The sequence below is a fragment of the Pangasianodon hypophthalmus genome, chromosome 1 (genome assembly GCF_027358585.1).
Source record: "Pangasianodon hypophthalmus isolate fPanHyp1 chromosome 1, fPanHyp1.pri, whole genome shotgun sequence".
Classification (NCBI taxonomy): Eukaryota; Metazoa; Chordata; class Actinopteri; order Siluriformes; family Pangasiidae; genus Pangasianodon; species Pangasianodon hypophthalmus.
The window spans coordinates 24122086-24145092 of record NC_069710.1 but is presented as its reverse complement, the minus strand read 5'-3'; the positions used below and the strand labels follow the sequence as shown (position 1 = coordinate 24145092).

Below are 23007 nucleotides of genomic sequence, written 5' to 3'. Positions count from 1 at the left end.
ATTTACTTATTTTAATGACTGAGAGATGGAGCTTGATGAATATTTAATGGTAGTTTGTTCCAGATATTCGTTGGATAAAAATAAAAGGCTGCTTCATCACTCCTTTAGTTCCACAGGTGGGATATGGAGAAGACTCACACTAAATGATTTTAAGACCCGATCTGGAACAAAGTCTGTCAGACATTCAGAGATGTATGAAGCTGCTGTAACATTAAAAGATTTAGAAACTGCTAACATTATACAGTCAGTTCTAAAGGAAAGAGGGATTTAGTAGACTGATTTAAAACTGGTCCAATAAGATTTCACTTTCTACTACGTTAATGTTCTTGCTGCTGAATTTGTTTGTAGTTGTAATGCATTTACATTACATCAGCGTGAGGGAAAACATGGATCAGTATCTTGGCTTTTTGTAAGTAGATAATAAAATATATTTTGTTCATCATTAATCTCACATTGTTACAATTATTTAGCTACTTAGGGAAAATGTGGTTGCTGGAAAACAGAGGTATGTATTTAGAGGGTAAGTGAGGAACTGAATTAGGAAGTTGTTGTGGTGGAGGGAGAGTAGGCTCTACACATACACTAGTATAGGAGTTTTCACTTCTAATTAGAACCTGAATCAGAAATCACAGCTGCTAAATATGAGGTTTTAATATCTATTTGAAAAAGGACAGTTTCGTGTTTCTTTAAGAAATTCTGCCTCATTGAGGTTTTCTTGTCCTGTAAAACAAAACAAAACAAAACAAAAAGCTTATTTAAAAAAATCTCAACATAGTCAACTGTCACTGTTTTTTAAATGATGATCTGCTGGTTTCTCTCTATTTTTATTTTTTTATTTTTAATAGAAAAAGGAACCGCAGGTGGAGGTGGAGAATCATTGTCTGCAGGAGCTATAGCTGGGATTGTTATTGGGGTTTTATTAGGTGTCGCTGGAATTGCTGGTTTGATTTTCTACTTTATGAAAGCAAAAGAAACGTAAGTAAATTAGACCCTCAATTTCTAATGTACATGATATTTCATACATGTAGTATTTAATAGCAGCAAGGTTTTTTCTTAAAAGGAATTATAAACATGTATTTTCTAAATGTGGCTTATAGAAGCAAGAAAGAATCAAAATAATTCCATCATTGTTCAGAATTTCCACAGAAAAACAACATTTTACAGAAATACAAAGGAAGGAAATACACTGAAATGTGTGACTGTATTATCTGGTCTACATTTTACTCTCATGCAGGCCAAGAACAAACTCCAGAGGAAATAAGCAGAATCAAGGTCTGTGTGAAGATCCTCAATCATTGATAAATATGTGCTGGGTCTTAAAGACCAGACATGGAGCTGATGGCATTGTTATGATAATGATTAGTTGAAAATAATAAAGTATCATGAACTTCAATAATACGACACACTCTGTAATATTATGACACTTCTGTGATATTTTGTGTTTGTTTAGGCTTTACAGAATATTTACAAATATGAAGCTCATACACCATATTTTATTACAAGCTAGTGATTTATTTATATATTCTTTCTTATACAGCAACATGTAATGCAGATGAACATGTGAGTCAGTTTCTTTATTTAAATTATATGAATAAATTAATATCAAAAGGAGAGAAGTGACTAAGACTTGTCTGTTAGTGTTTTTGTTCCATCGTAATGGATGGAAAAAAGAAAAAACCCACAAACACTATGTATTGTAATATAATCTTTAATAAAGTGATGATAATAATGTGGTCTTGCTCTCACCAGTAAAGCTCGGACGAGGGCATGTGGAAATATGAAGAAGCGGCTAATTGACCTAATTATCCCCAGATAATCATGTTTATTCTACATTACTGCTACACTGCAAGATATTTAATTTAGATGCTCTTTGCTTTTAAAGCTGCTGGGAAATTTAGACTTGCAGAATCTCTAGACTAGTCTGTGTTGTGCTGCTCAAATTCATGAAGTTCTCTGCACTCGAGTGTTTACTAATAGTCCGCTGATCAGTTATAATGATATTGTTCATTATTTCAAGGGCAGTTTACTGAATGTATGTCCTCAATGTATTTATCACTAGCCATTTTACAGTTTTCTTCTTTTATTATTAGGATTCACACTATGAAAATATTGACTGCTTCCAAAATCCTAAGAGTGGAGTGACTATGAGTGGATCTGACATTCAGATGTGTCACACACATCACCCTGATAAGGTAAGCAGTCTCTTTAATTAATTTGTAATCCATTATTAATTTAATCCCAGCCTCAATGTTGAAGTTAGCTATTGCTATACTGACATTTTGTGATTTCAAGTACAGCCTATTGAATTGATTTATTTATTACTGACCATCTAGGGAGTAACATATGTAAACATCCCACATGTGCAGAAACCTGGACAGCTCTTTGTGGATAATGAGGTAAGCAGCTTTACTTTCATTCATTTAGGACTAGAATTTGTTTCATCAAAGTAGTTGATGGGAGAAATACAGAAAAAACAGTGATGTAGAGTCCACTCCAGAATAACACATGCAGCGAGTGATATTTAAGCAATATCACATGAGCATGCACATGTTGAGCAAGAGTGCTGTTGTACTGAATATCAGCACGGCTGTGATTTGGCTTCAGGTAATAACAGCTGTGCTGATATTCACTATAACAGCAAGACTGTGAGTGTGATATCGCTTCTATACAACAGTTCTATAAAGAAGAAACTGATATCGATTAACTGACATTTCAGACACCATACAGCCAAATGTTTTGTTAATTTTTGCTCTGTTAATTAAAACAGCTCCTAAAGAAGACACAGCTGGAAAGAGTGTTGCTTGTTGCCATGCAATGCACCGACTGACTGACAGCCCGTAGTAAGTGTAGTAACGGTGTAGTAACGGTACCAAACAAAGACAAGTGGAGTGATACAAACAGTGAAATGTTCCAGTGCTGTTATACTAAATATTGGCACTCTCTGAATCCCACTTGTCCAGTTGAATTAGTAGACCAGAGCTAACTGCTGTATAACCTGAGTGTAACCATATGGGAACACTGTGTAGTGTAACATCTTATTTTTAAACCTAACCTTTTCTTAACAAGTGCATTTTAATTTAAAAAAAAATGTTTTAAAAATTAGTTCCGTTCCTATAATTATTATTTAATGAAAATAACACTTTCTCTTGTAATGCCTAAGAAGGTTAGAGACACTTGGATCCTGGAGCTCTCCTTCATGCACAACATTTCAAGTTCCATTTCAGTAGGCTTGAAACAACAATCATTATTCATTATTCACAAGGACTCATTTGGACTCATTTGAGGACAGCACACAGTTCTATCTGTAGTGTCAATGACGCTTGGTGATGTTTAGGTGCTGCATTTTGTGAGCTGCTTTAATGCAGCCCTTCCAACTACTTAAAACATGGCAACCACAAAACTCAGCTAAACTGTACATTTCTAAAACTGTGGTTTTTGGGATCTTCTTTGCCTCCTTCACCATCCTCAGGAAGCAGTATGCTCATGTGTCCTCTTCTTGGCAAGTTTTCAAACATTCCAGACATTTGAAATTTTTTAATGCCCCTGATTGCTCTTAATAATGTTTAATTATTGATGTATTTTATATCCATAAAGCTGTGCAGGTCAACACCCATCTGTATGTTCACTGTTCAGTGCTCTTTGTTCTTCTCTGCTTCCTTATCAGTGATGATGTGGGTATGTTTATGTAAACCCAGTTCAGGAAGAAAGACATGATTGTGTGATCAACACACTGCGTTTCATCTGTTACAGGAATTAAAGTTTTAGAAACAGATGTCACCTGCTCTGAGAAGAGGAAGAGGAAGTAATACTGTGAATCATTGACAAAGCATCGAACTAAAGTATTTATTTATTAACTGTTTAGGCCACATGACAGAAAAGAATATGCAATGGAATTCCACAGTTCTGACTGACAGCTGTGGAGAAGAGAAAAACATTATAATATGGATTTCTTAAATATTTCTGTATGAATGATAAGCAGATTGTGCATGAATAGGAGGTTCAAAGGCTTTATATCTGATGCATCAGAATTTAATGCTTGGATCATTTTCCCTGTACTTCATATCAGATACAGATGTATAAAAACATTTATGTAGTAATTAATTGTATTTAAGATGATTGATTTTACTTTTCACCTTAAGTTTACTCTTCGTCTTGTCTGTTCTATACTCTATATAGTGGTGTTTAACTTCACACAGCCTGTGATGAGAAATATACGTTAAATATTTTATGAAGGCCACGGATCTGCTTTCTCCTGCTTTCTGATAGATACAGATAGTAAATATATTCATAATTAGTTCCACTGCTTTTAGATGCCCTCCATTTTACTGTTTTTATTTTTTCATTTAGAGCAGAAACTTAAAGCACTTGGATTCAAGTAACAATAGTTAACTATAGTTATTTATTCATTATAAGATTTACTAAGTACAAACAATTATGATCTATTTTTGTAAGTCATGTGTGCAATTTTCTTGTTTTAAATAAATTCTGTGCATTTTTCAGTACAACTTGTATCAGTTTATATCTATAAAAGCTATAAAACAGAAAGGCTAAGATAACAGTATGGTTCATTTTTGTTGCACTTCATTACAATTTCATTACAATCATTACAGTTTCTCTTGTAGAAATAGCTAATTAAGGAAAGACTGGAAGGGTTTCTGTCATAAAACACTCATAAATGGCAACTATGTGCAAGTAATTCTCAGCAATGCAATAATCAATCATTTACTTTCTTAATATTTTTTCTAAATAATAATGAGGTTTTATATTTATATTATAATTTATTATTAAAATATTTTAATATATTTCTAAATATTTTTCTAAATATTAAATCACCTGAAAGTCAGCAAATGATGCTCAATAAACTCTGCTTTCAAAAAGAGGAAGTTTCACACTATAGTGTGAAAGTTTGTGGAGATGATGATGATGATGATGTTGTTATACATCATACATTCATTAAAACATTTATATAATTTTAAAATGGGTTATTATACAACTAAACTTTAAAATTAATTACTTAATGTAGTCATGTGTACATTAGCTCCCTTGTCCAAATGTTTAGGCAGCATGACAAGAAACTACTAGATATAGATATGGCTATCGCTTTTCCATTTTTACATACATTTTTCCACCAATTATTTTTTTATTATTTTATTTATTCTTATGGTGTGATGTTATCTAGAATTAGCATAAACCACTTTTTATATCTTGTTTATTAGTCAGTGGCGTACAAGCCCATCACATGACTATAAGTTTATAAAGGCAGAACCTGAATGAGATGATCTGGGCTGAACCGGTGCAGGATTAATCTGATCTTTTTTTGTTTTTGCCTGAAAGCTTTGTGTTTTTATGACACTGTTTACAGACCTGCTGTTTCATCTGCTTACTCAGTTCACTTCTCCAGACGTTTGCTTTCTATCTCGAGTTTACTCGACACTATATTAATCAGCACAGATCTGTCTGTAGACAGGCTTATTGAGAAGCAGTGGTGGAGCTCCGGATCTCTCCTGATGGATTTACACGCTGTGTGCTGCTCTGCTTCTTCTGACGTGTACAGGTAAACACTTCTTCATTATTCTGCCTTTTCTTCAGGTTCAACCTTTTTATACCAGTTTATTCTTTGGATATATATGAAGAATACAGTGTGTAACTGCAGTACAACTTACATCAGTAATATAAAATTCAGTACACAATGTTCTCCTCCTTCAGCCTCAGACAGACTCAGTCTGCAACGTTCTCTTTCTCTGAAAACTCCTGCATATTACATGCTTTATTATTATTATTATTATTATTATTATTATTATTAATCCCATTGTATAGTGAATTTGTTTGCATTCTTAATACTTCAGGTGTTTAGTGAGTAAACAAAACTGTCATTTTACAGTGTTTCAGCATAATTCCCAAAACAGTCCTGAAGTTTTCAAAACTTTAAAGTTTAGTACCACAACCATTTACAATGTGATGGTACAACTGAATGGTATTTGTCAAAAATCTCCAATCTGTACAGTAACAAAGTATTTTCCACACTTTTCTTCAGTACATTTACTTAAATGCACTGTATGTACTGTACATTTTCCACATTACATGCATGTGAGGTACATCAGCCATAATGAAGAACAAAAATACAAAAAAAAAAAACGGAAAGCTCAGAATATAATTACTTCAGTGTAGGAAATCTTGTGGACAAAGAAGGAGAAAAACTCCAGCTTCCCTCATGCACCCATGATTGATAACACTGAGAAATATAGCTCTTATCTCATTAGGAATATATGTGTCTTTCTTATCCTCTGTGTGTTGCTCTGCCTCTTTCTCTCTGTGCTCTTGCTTGCTCCATTGTTTTTTGTTTCCCTGAGGAAATTAGTTGCTCTATATAACTGACACAATACAAAGAACTAGTTGGATAATTACTCAGGTGAGATGTGTTTTGTTTTTTGTTTTTTTTTCCAACACACCGAGTGTGAACTGACACATTCATGATATTGTGCACTGTGCTTGTGTGTGTGTGTGTGTGTGTAAGAGGTCGTGCTACACTACTGGCAGCCAGCAGAGGGCGGCAGCGGCGCACAGTGAGAGGCGGCTGTTCAACTACCCAGAATCCTCCAGGTTGATTAAACTGGATTGCCTGCACCTGCGACTTACTTAAGGCCAGCTTATGACCCATATATATATATATATACATATATATATATATATATATATATATATATATATATATATATATATATACATATACATATAGAATATATATATATATTCAATTCAATTCAATTTTATTTGTATAGCGCTTTTAACAATGGACATTGTCACAAAGCAGCTTTACAGAAATAAATGGATTCACAAAAATATATTGTAAATATTTAAATTTATCACTGTAAATTTATCCCTAATGAGCAAGCCATTGGCGACGGTGGCAAGGAAAAACTCCCCGAGATGATATGAGGAAGAAACCTTGAGAGGAACCAGGCTCAAAAGGGAACCCATCCTCATCTGGGTGCAACGGATAGTGTGATTATAAATAAATCCCTTCTATTACTGTGTACTATAAGGACAAATAGTGCAATTGTGCAACCAATAAATTCATCAAAGTTTTTGCAAGAAGTCCAGTTGGTTAAAATCTATCCACTGTCCACTGATGGAGTCCTGAGTACGAAGCTGCTCGTGGCAACTGCAGCCCCAAAGCCACTACAGCAATTGCAGTCCCAAGCCATTACAGTACAGCTCCCCATATGAGATCCCCATGCCATCTCCACAGCCCCCAGGTGGCACTATCCCCAGCAATCCAAACAGTTCTTCAGGCAGTCCATATGGGGCCACCCCCAGCAGCAGCGAGCGAACTCAACCAATGAGAACTCCAACCAGAAGTAGGGCATCAGGATGGGTCAGGCAGCGAGGAGGAGCAGAAGGGGTCAGGATCACTGGCATCTCTGGCATCTCAGAAGTAGCATGTGTAGCTCGACAGAGAGTGAGGGAGAGAGAGAGATGGAGAGAAAGGAAGAGATTGTTAGGTGAGCTTTGTCCTCTAATGGTTAAGCACGATGTACTTTGCATGCAGAGTGCAAGCAGGGACTCCGGCAAGACTAGCTATGACAGCATAACTAAAAGGGAGAGCCAGAAGCTAACACAGACATGAGGGCACCCTGGGACATAAAGCAGCCAGCCACTCCGCCGTCAACAAACCTGAGTGAACGTGTGAGAGTGGGGGGTTGACAGCATCCAAACATCCCAGTTCACCACAACACTCTATGCCTGTGAAACCCTCCAGACCTGCCCCTGTACCTAAGAAAACTATTCACAAAAGGCTTGACTAAACAAATATGTTTCCAGCTTAGACTTAAACACTGAGACTGTGAAACAATGAGTCTCAGCCCCGAACACTAAGTGGAAGGCTGTTCCATAACTGTGGAGCTTTGTAAGAGAAAGCTCTAGCCCCAGCTGTAGACCACACTATTCAAGGTACCAACAAATAGCCTGCACCTTTTGATCTGAGTAGGCGTGGCGGATCATAAAAGACCAAAAGTTCACTCAGGTACTGTGGCGCGAGACCATTTAGTGCTTTATAGGTCAATAGTAGTATTTTATACTCAATACGAAATTTGATTGGGAGCCAATGCAGTGTGGATAAGATAGGGGTGATGTGGTCATATTTTCTGGTTCTAGTAAGGACTCTCGCTGCTGCATTCTGGACTAACTGGAGCTTGTTTATGCATCTACTGGAACATCCAGACAGTAAGGCATTACAATAATCCAACCTAGAGGTTACAAAAGCATGAACTAATTTTTCTGCATTGTGTAGTGACAATATATTTCTTATTTTCGCAATATTTCTGAGATGAAAGAAAGCAATCCTAGTTATATTATCTACATGAGCTTCAAAAGAAAGACTAGAGTCGATAATCACACCAAGGTCTTTTACTCCTGCACATGATGAAACAGAAAGGTCATCCAGAGTTATTATGTAATCAGAAAGCTTACTTCTAACTGCATGTGGTCCTAGTACAAGTACTTCTGTCTTGTCAGAATTAAGTAAGAGAAAGTTAATAAGCATCCAGTTTCTAATGTCTTTTACACATTCCTCAACTTTATTAAGCTGGTGTCTGTCATCTGGCTTTGCTGAAACATACAACTGTGTGTCATCAGCGTAACAGTGGAAGCTAATACCATGCTTACGGATAATTTTGCCCAGAGGTAGCATATATAGAGAAAAGAGCAGTGGGCCTAAAACAGAGCCTTGCGGGACACCAAACTTTACCTTAGTATGAGAAGAGAAGTCACCATTTACGTTTACCAACTGATAACGATCAGTCAAATAAGACCTGAGCCAGGAAAGGGCTGTTCCCTTAATGCCTACTACATTTTCTAGTCTATCGAGGAGAATAGCATGATCAAAGGTATCAAAAGCTGCACTAAGTACACACACACACACACACACACACACACATATCAAGTGAAAACTTAAAAGATTCCTGGTTTGAGTCCTGCTTGTGGCTGTTTGTTCAAAGTGCACCAATCACACCCAAACCCTTTATTTCACTAATACATAAACCCCGCTTGCCCATTTCCTTATAAGTAAGCAGGAGTTTTCATTAGGGGTTGCAACTGGGTCCACACTGAACCGTCCCATAACAGTGTGTTGACAGGTGTGTATGTCACTTCTCTCAAAGGTCAAAGGTTGATAAATGATTGTGTGTTTGTATCCTCAGACTTGTGCCTATATGTTTTCAGTTGAGTTGTCAACAGATCACTACTTGGTGGTGAGGTGCTTTCATCACACAGCAGTGCAGATTCAAAAGAGCTTGAATTCAGTTATAAAGGCAAAGGGTGATATAAATACCACATTCAGAAAGGAGATTTCAAATATTAACCGAGGTGAACATCTTAAAAACCTAACTAAGGTTTGGATTGCTATGACATCTGAAGAGCATAAACAAATTCTGCTTATAGGACAGAGCTGATAAAGCTCGTCACATGACTATAAAGTTATAAAGGCGGAACCTGAATGTGACTCTGATAGGGTTTTTTCCTCCCCTCCGAAGTCTGTTCACCTGCTGTCTCGTCTGCTTCCTCTGCTCACTGCTCTGGGTGTTTGTGTTATAACTAATCAGCACTATTCGGTTCATTTCGGGTCACATCGGGTGATTAATCAGCACAGATCTCTCTGTAGAGACGCTTACTGAGAAGCAGAGTTGGAGCTCCAGATCTTTCCTGATGGATTTCCATGCTGTGTGCTACATTCTGCTTCTGCTGACATGTACAGGTGAGACTGTTATTACCTCTCTCTCTCTCTCTCTCTCTCTCTCTCTCTCTCTGTGTGTGTGTGTGTGTGTGTGTGTGTGTGTTTATATGGATATAGCATGGGGTAGGGTTAGTCTGGTAATTGGACCTTGGCATTTATTTTCTGGTCTGATGAGTGAAAGTCAGAATCTATGTTACTATAAGCCCCTGCAGTGAAAGTGCCTGATAGAAATAACGTGACGTAATCCATATGACATCATACACTTACTGAGCACTTTATTAGGAACACCTGTACACCTACCCATTAATGCAATTATCTAATAAGCCAATCGTGTGCAGCAGTGCGATGCATAAAATCATGCAGATACAGGAAAGTTACAGGGATTAAAGTTAATTCATACACAATCTGCTTTTATCATTCATACAGAAATATTTAAGAAATCCATATTATAATGTTTTTCTCTTCTCCACAGCTGTCAATCAGAACTGTGGAATTCCATTGCATACTCTTTTCTATCATGTGGCCTAAACAGTGTACTTTAGTCCATGCTTAATCACTGATTGACAGTATTACTTCCTCTTCCTCTTCTCAGAGCAGGTGACATCTGTCTCTAAAACTTTATGTAACCCTAGATTGATTCCCATGTAAGTGGCATCTATAATGCTGCTTATTATCATCAAGAAACCTAGTCAAAATAAAAAATATGCTAACCGTACATGATGTTGAGAAACTAGTGCAGGGGTGGCGAACCCGCGGCTCGCGAGCTGCTTCCGGCTCTTTCACTGCTCTTGTGCGGCTCTTCGATCCACATGTTCTGTGTTTACAATCGCAATTTATTTTTAAAATGTCAAAACTTAATTTGGCAATAAAGGGGTATGTATTTAAATGCATTTGCCGAATCTAATTTACATTTTTAATATGTATGTATTATTATTATTATTATCATTATTAGTGGAGCTTGTGAAGCGAGATCACTATTATAATCTTGCATACTTATTATATTTTATTATAATATATTTTTCCGCGCGTAACTCGTCCCGCACCGTTTACGTAGACCCACGGGAGAGGTGTCAAATCGTGCGGGTTGTTGAGGAGAGGTGTGCTATGACTTTTATAAGCGATCGGTTGTACGGTGGTCGCACAATCGCACAACAACCAGTCATAAAAGTCCCATAGGATAACATTGGGTCAGATTTCGACGAGCCGTGGCTCGGACACGGAACGTCGCAGAGACGTCAGACTCGTCATGTTCGAAGAGGCTGGCAGCCTGTGCGACAAGATGCCCCGCAGCGGGGTTTACGACATACCCCTGGGGCAATAGAGTGCCCTAAATTTGCCCCATAGAGATAACATGGGGACTTTGGCCCATAGGGATAACATGGGGACTTTGCAGTGAACAAAACTCTGCATCACAAAGTCATAGACACATGAGACTCGCCACATTCGTAAAGGCTGGCAGCCCGTGTGAGAACCTGCCCCGCAGTGGGGTATATGTCATACCCCTGGGGCAACAGGGCCGCACAGTTGCCCCATAGAGATAACATAGGGATCTTGCAGTGAACATGACTCTGCATCACAGTGACATACACACGAGAGTCACCACATTCGAACACACTGGCAGCCCGTGTAGGAACCTGCCCCGCAGTGGGGTACATGTCATACCCCTGGGGCACTAGTGCACCCCTGATTTGCCCCAAAGAGATAACATAGGGATGTTGAATTGCACATAACTCTGCATCACAGTGTCATAGAGACATGGGTGAGGGCTCGTTTTACTCAGCCCGCCACTCTGGATGTGCTAAAGACATGTTAGCTTCGTGCTAGCAACATGCTAATCATGCTAATTATGCTAACATCCCGCTAATCGTCCTTCCTCATTGTTAACATCATATAAATCATGTTAGCATCTTGTTACAAACATGTTAGCATCATGCTAACATTCTAATTATGCTAACATCCCGCTAATCGTCTTTACTCATTGTTAACATCATATAAATCATGTTAGCATCTTGTTACAAACATGTTAGCGTCATTAATCGTTAATTGTGTTAAAATGTTGCTAGCGTAATGCTAACACAATTGGCATGTTGTTAGCATGACGTAACTCTGCATAGCGATGTCGTAGAAACATGGGGCCGGGCTCGTTTTACTCAGGGACAGCAAGCACCACTCACATTTTGACATTTGACATTTTGAACCACAAACTTGCATACTACTGCCATACAAAGACAGGCTAAAAATAGTAAGAGAAATATAGCATGCAGTTCCAAATTCAGCATATGAGTGACATTGAGCAGCAAATGATAAAATAATAATAAAAGTTATAATAGCAATTGAGGAAGTAAAAACTCAGACAAATGATTAATGAAGTTTGCTTATTAGATATTGTGGTCTTGAATTAGACAAGTACACATAGCTAATTCAAGATTCAAAGAAATGTATTCATTGCATTGCCATGTTACAATTGAAAGAAAGAAATAAAATAAAATAAAAATATACCTATACAGCATACATATACAAACACAAAAATGAAAAAAGTGAATCAATAAATTAAAAATAAATAAGTAAACATACAAATAATGATGTAGAACTGTACCAGTGAAGATGACAGTTTAGATCAGGTGTGAAGTTAATTGAAGTGCAATGGAAAGACAAATGTTGAGTGTGATAAGTCCAGTGTGGTAACAGTTATTACATAGTTATATAGTATGTATTACACAGTAATCTTAGTATTAATAATAGGCAGTAATAACAAATTTGTATTGCACAAAAAAGTCCCTTATTGCACATGAATAATATGCAGAATTATAATGACAACTACAGATATTTACACACAATGTGGTCTTCATTTGGAGTAGTATATAAACCTTATTTAAAAGTAAGTTTTTACCCTTATTGCACCATTTAATAAAGACTAGCATGCTGGATTTGCCAATTCACCTAAAATGTTTATTAAAAAGATTAAGAAAAGCACCTGTTGTGCCAAATCCCGATCCCAGCCACGCAGCTAGATCCTATAGTGTTTTATTGGCTACCAGTAAATATTATTTTAGTAGCGTGATTAAAAAAATTAAATCTTTATTATATTGCCACTATTAAAATTATAAAAATGAAAACAGAAATATTACTGTTGCAATAAGACAATTGTACTGTAAAATAAAATAAAAAAATGAATATGACCATTTTACTTTACAAAATACTGTTTCACATTTTAAAACGCTTTTATCATTTCAAACCCTCAATTATTTAACTATTATTTTTAATTAATTATTATTGATTATTTATTATATATATATATATATATATATATATATATATATATATATATATATATAGTGCAATAGTGTGTTAATGAATTGCAGCTGTTGCCGTTTTTGTTAATCACACTAAGCCATAACAGGGTTTAATTTTGATTCTGAATTAATTGTGTAGCCCAATTAATTTAATTTAATTTAGTTAACGATTTTCAGACAGGAATTGGCACAACACCCCCAGTGAGCAAGCCAGTGGCGACAGTGGCAAGGAAAAAAAACTCCATAAAGTTAGGAGATAAAAAAACCTTGAGAGGAACCAGACTCAGCAGGGGGGACCCATCCTCCTCTGGCATGGTGCACACATTACAAAAACACATTCATTTTACTTATTTAATATGTGAAATATTAATATAGATAGAAATTAAATCAATTATCCAATGTGGTCAAACAATTTACAAACATATTAAGATTAATCGGTCATCCAATTATTAGATGAAGGAACCATCTCCTGCCATCTAGCCACTGGATCTGACTCATCGTACAGGCTGGATATCCTGTGGTAAAACACATGTGATCCTGTTAGTGAATTTATTTGAATTGTTTTGACTCCACAAGACTTACAGAGAACAAAGTCTGAAAGACAGGTCTGATTTATGTCTTGCAAGAGATTCTTTTTTCTGAGAACCATTTACACTTTTAAAGCTTTCACATGAAAACAGTGCATAATAAAATTGACTTAAACACTAGGGTTTCACAGACGGGGCTTAGTCTAAGCCAGGATTAGATCATAGCTCAGTTAGGACATTTAAGCAATTTTCTTATAAACATGCTTAGAAAGAAACATTACTGGTGTGCATCCTGAGACAAAATACAGGCACTGATACATTTTAAAATTAGCCAGTGCAAGTTTCTTTCAATTGAAACAGCTCAGACTTGCATTTTAGTCTAGCTCTAGGCTTAAGCCTCGTCTGTGAAACTGGGGATAGATCTTACACGAGTACTAATAAACTTTACCTTAGTGCTTTAGTATGCTTTTTTCTCTGCTTCTGTCCTCAGCATTGTCCTTGCTTTGGTCTTCAGTGCCATACACATTCGGTCCCATCCTGCATACGCAAATACTAATAAACTACAATGACGTTACAGACTTCAAAACCGATTCTAATCTCATGCTTACCACAGATGCTGGTATTCAGATTGTCATCATCAGTGTTGTAGCACACTCGGTCTTCTCAGGCATTCTGTCTTCAACTGCACAACGGCTGAAAAACATCAAAACCAAAATTAGGTTAGGATTAACATTTTTCTACAAATGTGGTTATGATGTACAGTGGTACAGTGATTGAAGCGAAATGTTTAAACACTTAGCTTTGGATGATATTTTGCAGAGTTGCATCCAGACAGGACTGCTCTTGTCTCCAAACTCTTCCTGCAACATTACAGAAGGGCAGATATTAATAATGACAGAATCACAGTGAACTGCATATAATGCATTTAATACAAATTGTCAAACAAATTCAAGGTAAAACTTGTATTATAACAGTATCTTACTACCTCTCTCTTTACCTTACATTCTTTATGTTACTTTCGTACTCACTCACTGCCTCCCTGGAGCTGCTACACTACTCCTCACTCTGTTCTGCCTGTCACTGGTGCCGCTGCCTTTACTGTCTGGTGTCCTCCCTAAAGCTGCCAATCTACTCTCATCTTCGTTCTTCTTGCTGCTGTAGCTGCTGCTCTACTTCCCTGGTAGCTCAGTGGCACAAAACCTCAACACAACCATGTATACCACCGCAACACGGCCATACGTGCCAACCCGGTGACTAAGGCTGTCCTAGCCCCACTGGCACCGTTAATGAATGCTCAGTGCCCCCGGTTCCGTATGGAATGCCACCGCAACACGACCATACGCGCCAACCCGGTGACTAAGGCTGTCCTAGCCCCACTGGCACCATTAATGCGTGCTCAGTGCCCCCGGTTCCGTATAGTAGGCTATAACAGTGCACCACACAACAATACCTGCCAACCACAAAAACTCATGTCTGCAAGATGCAGTACACGGGATTGTGATAACTATAATATGCCTGTAAGACACCTGATTGGAGGCAGACCTCAGGATGGGAGACGTAAACGTGGTCCAGTAACGTGTGCTTCTCGGTCGTCGCCGTCGTGATCAGCTGCGTGTACCCGTTGGACTGGAACAACTCCAGTATGGCCTTTCTTCCCGATGAAAGGAGGTCTTCTTTAAAGTCTCCGCAGACGATAACAGGATTCTTCTTCTTCATCATGTCCATGTATATGAGCAGGCTCCTTAAATTTGCCAAAAACCTCTCCAGGCTGTAGTGTGGTGGCCTGTACACTGTACACTTCCCTGAGATCTTCAGTCTTCTGCCTCACTCGGAGCCGGTTCAAAAGCTCAGCGAAAGCAAGGTCTTCTTTCTGGCGCATGATCTCCGTGAGGGTGATGATTTCAAAATTGTCCTTCCAGAAGTCAAGGACATTCTCTTCATAGATGCACAGCGGTTTGGCTTTACCAGGCGGTGGCAGCTGGTAAAAGTCACCTACTGCAAGGCAAGAAATTCCTCCAAAAGGTTTCTTGTTGCCTCTGATCTGTTGCAACCTCCAGTTGACGTAGGCAAAAAGATCCTTTGAAATCATGGACACTTCGTCGATGATCAGATGATCTCCACGTTGCGTAGTCCTGCTCGTACTTCATCCAGGGCATTCCCAAGTCCTTGGTAGGGTGGCTTTAGGTTCCTAGGCAGTTTCAAAATGGAGTGGAGTGCTTGTCCAGCAATATTGAATGCTGCTGTTCCAGTAAATGCACTCAATATCACTGTAGGCACAGAGAGGTCCCCTTCCTCCCGAAGTCGAGGCAGTTGTCGCAGAATCTTGGTGGCTTCCATGTATATGCACTTGATGACATGCGATTTTCCACAGCCAGCGCCGCCCGATACAAAGTAAAAAAACTGTTCCGGATCTTGACCCCAGACACGCTTTTGGCACCACTGTCGGACAGTGTAAAATATGGCTGCCTGTGTCTCGTTCAGACTTCTGTACAAGTTCCTAACAAACTCGGCACTCATCTGCGGTGCCTCCGTCTTGGGAATGACTCCGTCTCCATCTTCATGGTGAATCCGGTATTCTGGGACATTGTCGTCTTTGTTGTCTTCGTCGGGACTTGCGTCTTCTCCTTCCGCGATGCACTCCAAGCAATCCACTTCGACTTCAGGTGCAAAAGCTGTCCAAGCATTCTCCGGCGGTCCTTCCTGCTGCAGCTTTTCGAAAGCTTCGTCCAATTGCCTGCTGTGTCTTTCAAACGTCTTCTGGTGTGCTTGCACTATTGCACGCACAGGGAAAAGGAGACCGGGATGCTGGGGTAGTTCCACAAATGCGCCTTTGTAAAACTCCTGATACGTCGGATACCCTTTGGGTTTTAGCTGCGCATTGTGGCGATGTGGCACATACAGTTTTAGCAATCGAAAACTTTTCCGGTTACTTCTCCTCTGAAAACCTAGCATACCTGATGATTGCAGCCTTACCGACGGTTCTCTTTTGAACGAAGCCCATACCGTTCAGCAGTCGGTGAAAGTTCCTCCCTTCGGTTTGCCGACCGTACACGATACGGTAATTTGATGCAAAGTCTGCCAGACACATCTTCTCAAACTCCTGCGTTCGAGGCCTTGTTCTGTATTTTTCCATTATACCCGACATCCAGACGTCTTCTGAATCGGGGTCTTTCGTTTGCAGGACGCTGAGGGGCAGACTCATCTTCAGGGCTTCGTCGTCCGTCGGTATAAACACGACGCTCCGCGAACACTTCTTCATCGGTAAGCTGCATGTCCGTGCCACAGACTCCTGGCCGCTCACTTGCCTGTGTTTGGAGTAGGCCTGCATTATTTGCTTCATCTCATCCTCCTCGTTGACGTCGGCTTCACGCACTCCCTTGATCACGTTCTTCAGGAAATCGTTCATCACGTGCTCCGGCTTCGAAATGTACGACAGCATATACATGATGCAGCTGTACGAGTCGAGGACATACTGAATGTCCATGTTGGCATTCCATGCCCTCAGCAAATCCGGATTGTATCCGTTGACCCAAGCCTCCTTTGGATCACGCTTCAGCAAAACCACACTGAAGGTAGACAATGCCTTGGCGTGGTTTCGGTAATCGTCCATGGATAAATTGCACTGTGTCAGCAGGTCTGACAAGTCATCAAAAGAGGCTTGGGGATCGTTCAACAAATCCCACACCGGCTTCAGTTTCATCCGGGCATCATGCATTGCTCTTCGGGCAGCATCTGCTCTTGCCTTGATTCTGGCTGCAGGGTCGCGGACGTCGTCTTCGTCCTCTTCGGGACGCTGGGGCCGTGGACGAGTGATCGTGGTGTAGGACATTGGTAGTTTGGGGAAACCAAATCTACACAACACTTTTCCTTTCTTACAGGACTTGGAGTGCTTCTTGCTGTGAAGCTGAACCTCTGCGACGATCTTATGGAGCTCAGGATCAGCTGTAGCATCAGGCAGCTTGCATGTCACGTATCGGTCGATGAAGTCGCACACATCCTTATCGGAATGATTTTCGAACTCGGGGGCATCCTTTACCCAAGCGAGTAAATTAATATGCGGGCTTCCTCTGACTTGAAACTCGACCCGGTAAAAGAAGTCCTCAACTTTACCGATGGGCTGGGCAGGTGACAGAAGCAGATGAGTCATTGACGCATCCACTCTTTTCTCAAACATGCGCATGACTGTGACAGGAGGATGTCACATTTGGTTGTCCAGTTGAGCTCTGAGAAGTCGACGTCTTCGCCTTGCTGGGCCTTGATTGCCATTATCACTTCAGGCCAGCGCATTTCGGCTGCACTGAACGTGCAAAAGAAAGTAGGGGTTCCTAACTGTCGGATCATGGCCTGTAGATCCCTCAGCGTTTTCTCCCAGTATGATGGAGAGCCTCTCAAGGGTTGCATGAACCTTGTGGCATCTCTGTTGTGTACCAGCCTTTCAACCTCCCGATTGTCCTGCAGCAGCCTGTTGGAGATTCTGCGTCCGTCTCTCGTAACAGCTTTCCCTTTCCGCAGCTGGATAGACATGCTGTTACTGGCGAGATGCGTTTCCGTCACAAACTGCGCGAAGAAAAGGTAGCTCTGGTCCCTTGCGAAGTGCGTGTCCACACAGAACAATCTCGTGTTGAAATACATACTCGGAGATAATGCTATTTGCCTTGCCTCATCAATTGTATTCTGTCCAGTGGGGAACTGAACAGGGAAGGCCATGGCTTCCAGTTTTGGGATTTTGAAAAATCCAAATGGCTTCTTCCCCTGCGCAGGCGCGATGCTGAATATGCCCTCGCCGTATGCCAAGATCTCCTGGGCGATGTCAGGTGGCTGCATGCACGTGTCTAACGTGAGGCCTGGTCGAAGTTCATCCTTTTCCTCAACGCTTACGTGCTGCTCATCCTCATCAGCAACACTGCGTTGTTGTTCCTCTTCTATGTCACCCACTTCCTCATCGAGGTGACTTTCAAATGTCGCCGTTTCTCTTATGGTGATGTCCTTGTACTCTGAATGCATTCCTTTCAGCTTCAATAAAGCTGCAAGCACGTTAGGCAAATCCACAGTCTGGAAGTGCTGGTATCCTTTAAAGTTGAGGTGTCTCTTCAGCTTCACCTGTAGGAGCTGGGACTCACTACTAAGTCTTGGCAGAAAGTTGACCGTCTTCTCCACTTCAGACGGCACACACACAACAGCACCATGCACTGCTTGCTGCTGTCCTTTGGGCAATGCAATTATTTTTGCAAACGGTACAATCTTGGCAATTAGATGACGCTCGAGCACGTTCAATTCCATCAGTTCCACTGGAATGGGAGACAACTCGAGTTTGTTGGCTACCGCGATCGAAGGCATGCGTCCTCTCTTCAGGTGGCTGTCGCAAGTGTGGCAGATCCATTCCCGTCTTCTTTCTTCCGGAACCACACAAGGATCTGAGCTTGCACTGTCGCATACGTGAACATACTTCCTGGTTAAGCAAGACGCTGCAACAAGAACGACTTTGATGTATTTCATCCTATTGCAGACCCTGACTTGATCAGGAAACAGGACTCTGTGACAGACTGTGCAGACGTACGTAGGGCCTTGCTGAATCTTGCATCTGAATGCACGGATGGCACTTTCCATCGCTTTGCTGACCAAAGGCTGGGGTGTTTCCTGGCTGTAACAGATATACGCTTTATATTTCCTCTTCACCTTCAGTGCACATCGCAACTGATGAAAAACATGCTAGGCAGCATCACCAACACATTTCTGCGTCTCGCGCAGGGTGCATCGCAGTATGTGATGTGCTCTGAACTTTGGGTCATTTGCATACCTCTTGACCATGTACTCCTTCATCTTCTGCTGGAAGACGGTATCTGTGCTGTACCTCCTCCCCATGTACTCTTTCATTTTTTTCTTCTGGAGGAGAGTATCGGTGCTGTACCGCCTCATCATGCACTCTTTCATTCTCTTCTGGAAGACGACATCTGTGCCGTACCTCCTCACCATGTAGTCTTTCATTTTCCTCTGGAAGACGGCATCTGTGCCGTACCTCCTCACCATGTAGTCTTTCATTTTCCTCTGGAAGACGGCATCTGTGCCGTACCTCCTCACCATGTAGTCTTTCATTTTCCTCTGGAAGACTGCATCTGTGCCGTACCTCCTCACCATGTAGTCTTTCATTTTCCTCTGGAAGACAGCATCTGTGCTGTACCTCCTCACTGTGTAGTGTTTCATTTTTTTCTGGAAGACGGCATCAGTGCTGTACCTCCTCACAATGTACTCTTTCTTGTTATTCTGGAAGACAGTATCCGTCTTGTACCTCCTCACCATGTATTCCTTCTTCTTTGTCCGAGAAACCTCATCTATTTTGTACCGTCTATCCATGTAGTCTTTCTTTTTGTTCCTGATGTGCGGATCCTGATTGTACTTTTCCCTAATGGCTTCTTTTTTATTTGTCTGGTATTCCGAACAGGTGACATCTCTTTTTCTCATAATCTCTTTTTTTAGATCTTCTCAAGACACGAGATGCAGTTGTGTCTTTAGGTTCTCCACATTGGTTTTTTGTAACGGCGGCAGTTTTACACATTTCTTTCCTTCTCCTGTGCTTATTTTTTTTAGCTATCTAATGCTGGTTTTCAACTCCTGTGGCAATGAGCTTTTTGGCTCCAACATCTTTTCCTGGTTCAGGAAGAACTGAAATCTCCTGTGATGCTGGTTCACTAGCTGACGTTGAAGGCAGTTTTCCAGGTTGTTGCTCGATTTCAAAAGACACAGGCATGAGTTCATAGCTGGCCTCATCACCACGATCCCTGAAGAGCTTGAGGATTCTGTCGATCGTGTCACTCAGGTGGGTAAAAGTTAACATGACAGCAGTTCCATCGTCAGTAGGATGGGACAAACCTTTGGGAGTTCTTGCGTGCGAATCAAAGAAACCGTATCTTCCGGATCTGTCTCTGAACACAGCAATACACTCTGGAGGAACAATGAGCAGTCTTTCATTGAGAGGAATCCACCACCTTTCCGTGCCAGGGGTCCCTCTGGCTCTTAGGTATCCCATCATCACATCAGACTTCTGCACATGGTGTGTATGGTTAAACGTTGACACAGTCAGCGGTACTTCCTCCATAGTCAGATGGTCGTGACGAAATCTTCCTTCAGCAATAAGCTGCATTTTAACATCAACATACAAAGCATCCCCCTCCTCTAAAACTCTATCAAGGTCAGGCATCTTGAACATAACTCCTTCACTGTGGTTGGCCAAGAATGTCAGAGCTACACACGTGCACTGATGATTTCTTGAGAATACATCATACCTTACATCACTCTGACAATGAGATGCCTGCACAGACAAAACTCTAGGTGCACTGTCACCACATTCTGCATATAAACTATCAGAGAACTGAGCTACAGCAGCGCTGGTGCTTGCCTGTTCAACCTGTAGATAATCATTCATGGAATTAAGCTGCTGGTAAAAATTAGTGTTATAGAATTAGTGTTAAATTGCACAAAGGGACAAAGGCATTTTGCTAAACAGTTTTAAGATAAGAGATGTTTTTTGGGAATACATCAATAACAGATTTTAGCCTTAACCTGTCAGTCTGAACAGATGTCTATTCACCCACCTGTCTGCTTTTGTATGGAAGACTGACTACCATGTACCATCTTTGCAGATAAAATGTATGCAAATATAATAAAGATATATAAATAACTTCAAGAGCAAAGAACTTCACATTCATTTTTTCCCAGTTATAACTGCTATTTTGATTGCAATTTAGCTCAAGGTGTGCCTAAATGATCAAATACATGCTAAGATGTGTCAAAATGTGGCGCTTCGTGATTATTCACATAAACTCCCATTAGTTATGTAATAAATTAACTTAAAGAGTTGAGAATAAAAAAACATGTGTAACAGTAAATTGGAGCTGTGTTGCTCTTAAAGTGACAGTGGGCTAATATTCCTGATGCCGACTGTGTGCTTAATATTAAGCAAACAACAAAAGACAAAGACAAAATCACTCACTGCTCTTGAGTGAAGGAATTTTGTAGCTTTAATAAGAAACAAATGAAGTTTAATTCTTACAGTGAAGACTATGCTGTTTTATTTTACATTTGATTATTCATTATATCACACAACTGTCATCTCTGTCTCTCTCTCAATCCATAATTAATTCAAATAAATGCTATAATTCATTCAAATCAACGTGATCTTACCGCGCTATTACATCTCTGTGTCTGAGTTGAAACGGGCAGAATGCAAATCATCATTTTTACCCTTCCAGTCAAATATTACACTGCAAACATCATTAACACACGTGCTTCTTGGGAAAAAGTAATAATTAAGCCCTGGTATTAATATAAAAAAATAATTATTTTAAAAAACAGCATCTGTGTTGTTCCACATCTGTATGTCTTTCATTTGTAGAATACAGTGTTAGTCCCCATTTAATATTTTATATAAAAAAAGAAGTGAATGCTGACTGAGACTGTGAGTCTCTTAATATTCTGGCGTATATGTCATTTTGTGTCCCACTTAAGTTTGACCTGTAGTTTACAGCATTAGTTGGGAGGGAATGTGTTTTCCTTAAGGAAAACTGATATATACCTGAAATATTTATGAATAAAATCAATATTGAATCAAGCCTGTAATAAAATTGAGAGGTCTAGATAATGTATCAGAGACCTTTTAAGGGGTCTTGCCTTTTGAACAAAAATGACTTTTAAACAGTAATTGTATGCAGTAGATATGCAATTAAATTACCAAATAGACTACTTCAATTTACATATTATTGCTGAGTCCCAAACATTAAGATGCCCTGAAATAAGCATGCTGAAATTCAAGAGAAAGTTATCAGGAGTACCTCGTTAACCCTGGGGAGAATGGTCTGTTCATCTTCCAGTTCCAACTTTCTCCAACGCAGTTTTTGAGCCTGAGATCTCTTTCCTTTCCGCGGCATTCTATACAATAAAAAGAGAGAAAATTGTATGAGACAAAAAAAATAATTCTTGACAAATAGATCACACTAAGAGCAGAGACGTTACTCTCAAATCTCAAATTATCAAAAGAAACCCATGGGTTTCTTTTTAATCCAATCCAACTGATATACAAACTAAAATACAAATTTGTTCAAATTGAATTTAACAGGACATTCTCACTCTGATAGGCACTTACTTTGAAAGTTCCACCGATGTTAAAGCTGTTGAGCCTGAAAATGTAAAACCTGTAGTCTCAGGAAGAAAAAACTGTTTAACAACAATGACAGCAACTGTGTGTAAATATAATTAGCAAAATGCAATATACGACAATTTTTTTTTTTTTTTTAAACAACAATAAAAGTATAGAAAAATGAACTGCTCTCTGTAGGAGAGAGCAGAATGAAAAAAAAAGAGAACCAGAAAAAGAACCTGGTTAAGATTTCTAGATAAAGAACAACAACAAAAATCTAAAATAAATAAACAAATGAAAATAAGTAAATATATAAATAAAAATTCC

General features: G+C 39.6%; 2 protein-coding genes across 6 annotated transcripts in view; one reads left to right on the top strand and one right to left on the bottom strand.

The window, feature by feature from the left end:
• Positions 1-23007, top strand: part of LOC113542344 (hemicentin-1) — a 97355-nt gene that overhangs the window by 22049 nt on the left and 52299 nt on the right. The window lies entirely within an intron of this gene.
• Positions 13074-23007, bottom strand: part of LOC117597159 (uncharacterized) — a 12395-nt gene continuing 2461 nt past the window's right edge. Inside the window, exons 3-7 of one of the 5 annotated variants that reach the window (XR_008301629.1) lie at positions 22687-23007; positions 22376-22472; positions 14159-14410; positions 13999-14087; positions 13074-13538 (exon numbers count right to left, since the gene is read on the bottom strand). The exon at positions 22687-23007 is cut by the window's right edge and continues 83 nt beyond it. Coding sequence is in view for 4 of the 5 variants with exons in the window: in XM_053233446.1 (XP_053089421.1) it covers positions 16477-17730 (1254 nt within the window). In the remaining variant the exon portion in view is untranslated. Of the gene's footprint in view, positions 13539-13998; positions 14111-14158; positions 14411-14578; positions 18723-22375; positions 22473-22686 lie in introns of those variants that run through there. The other 4 variants (XM_053233446.1, XM_053233445.1, XM_053233442.1 and 1 more) reach the window with 4 other exon arrangements.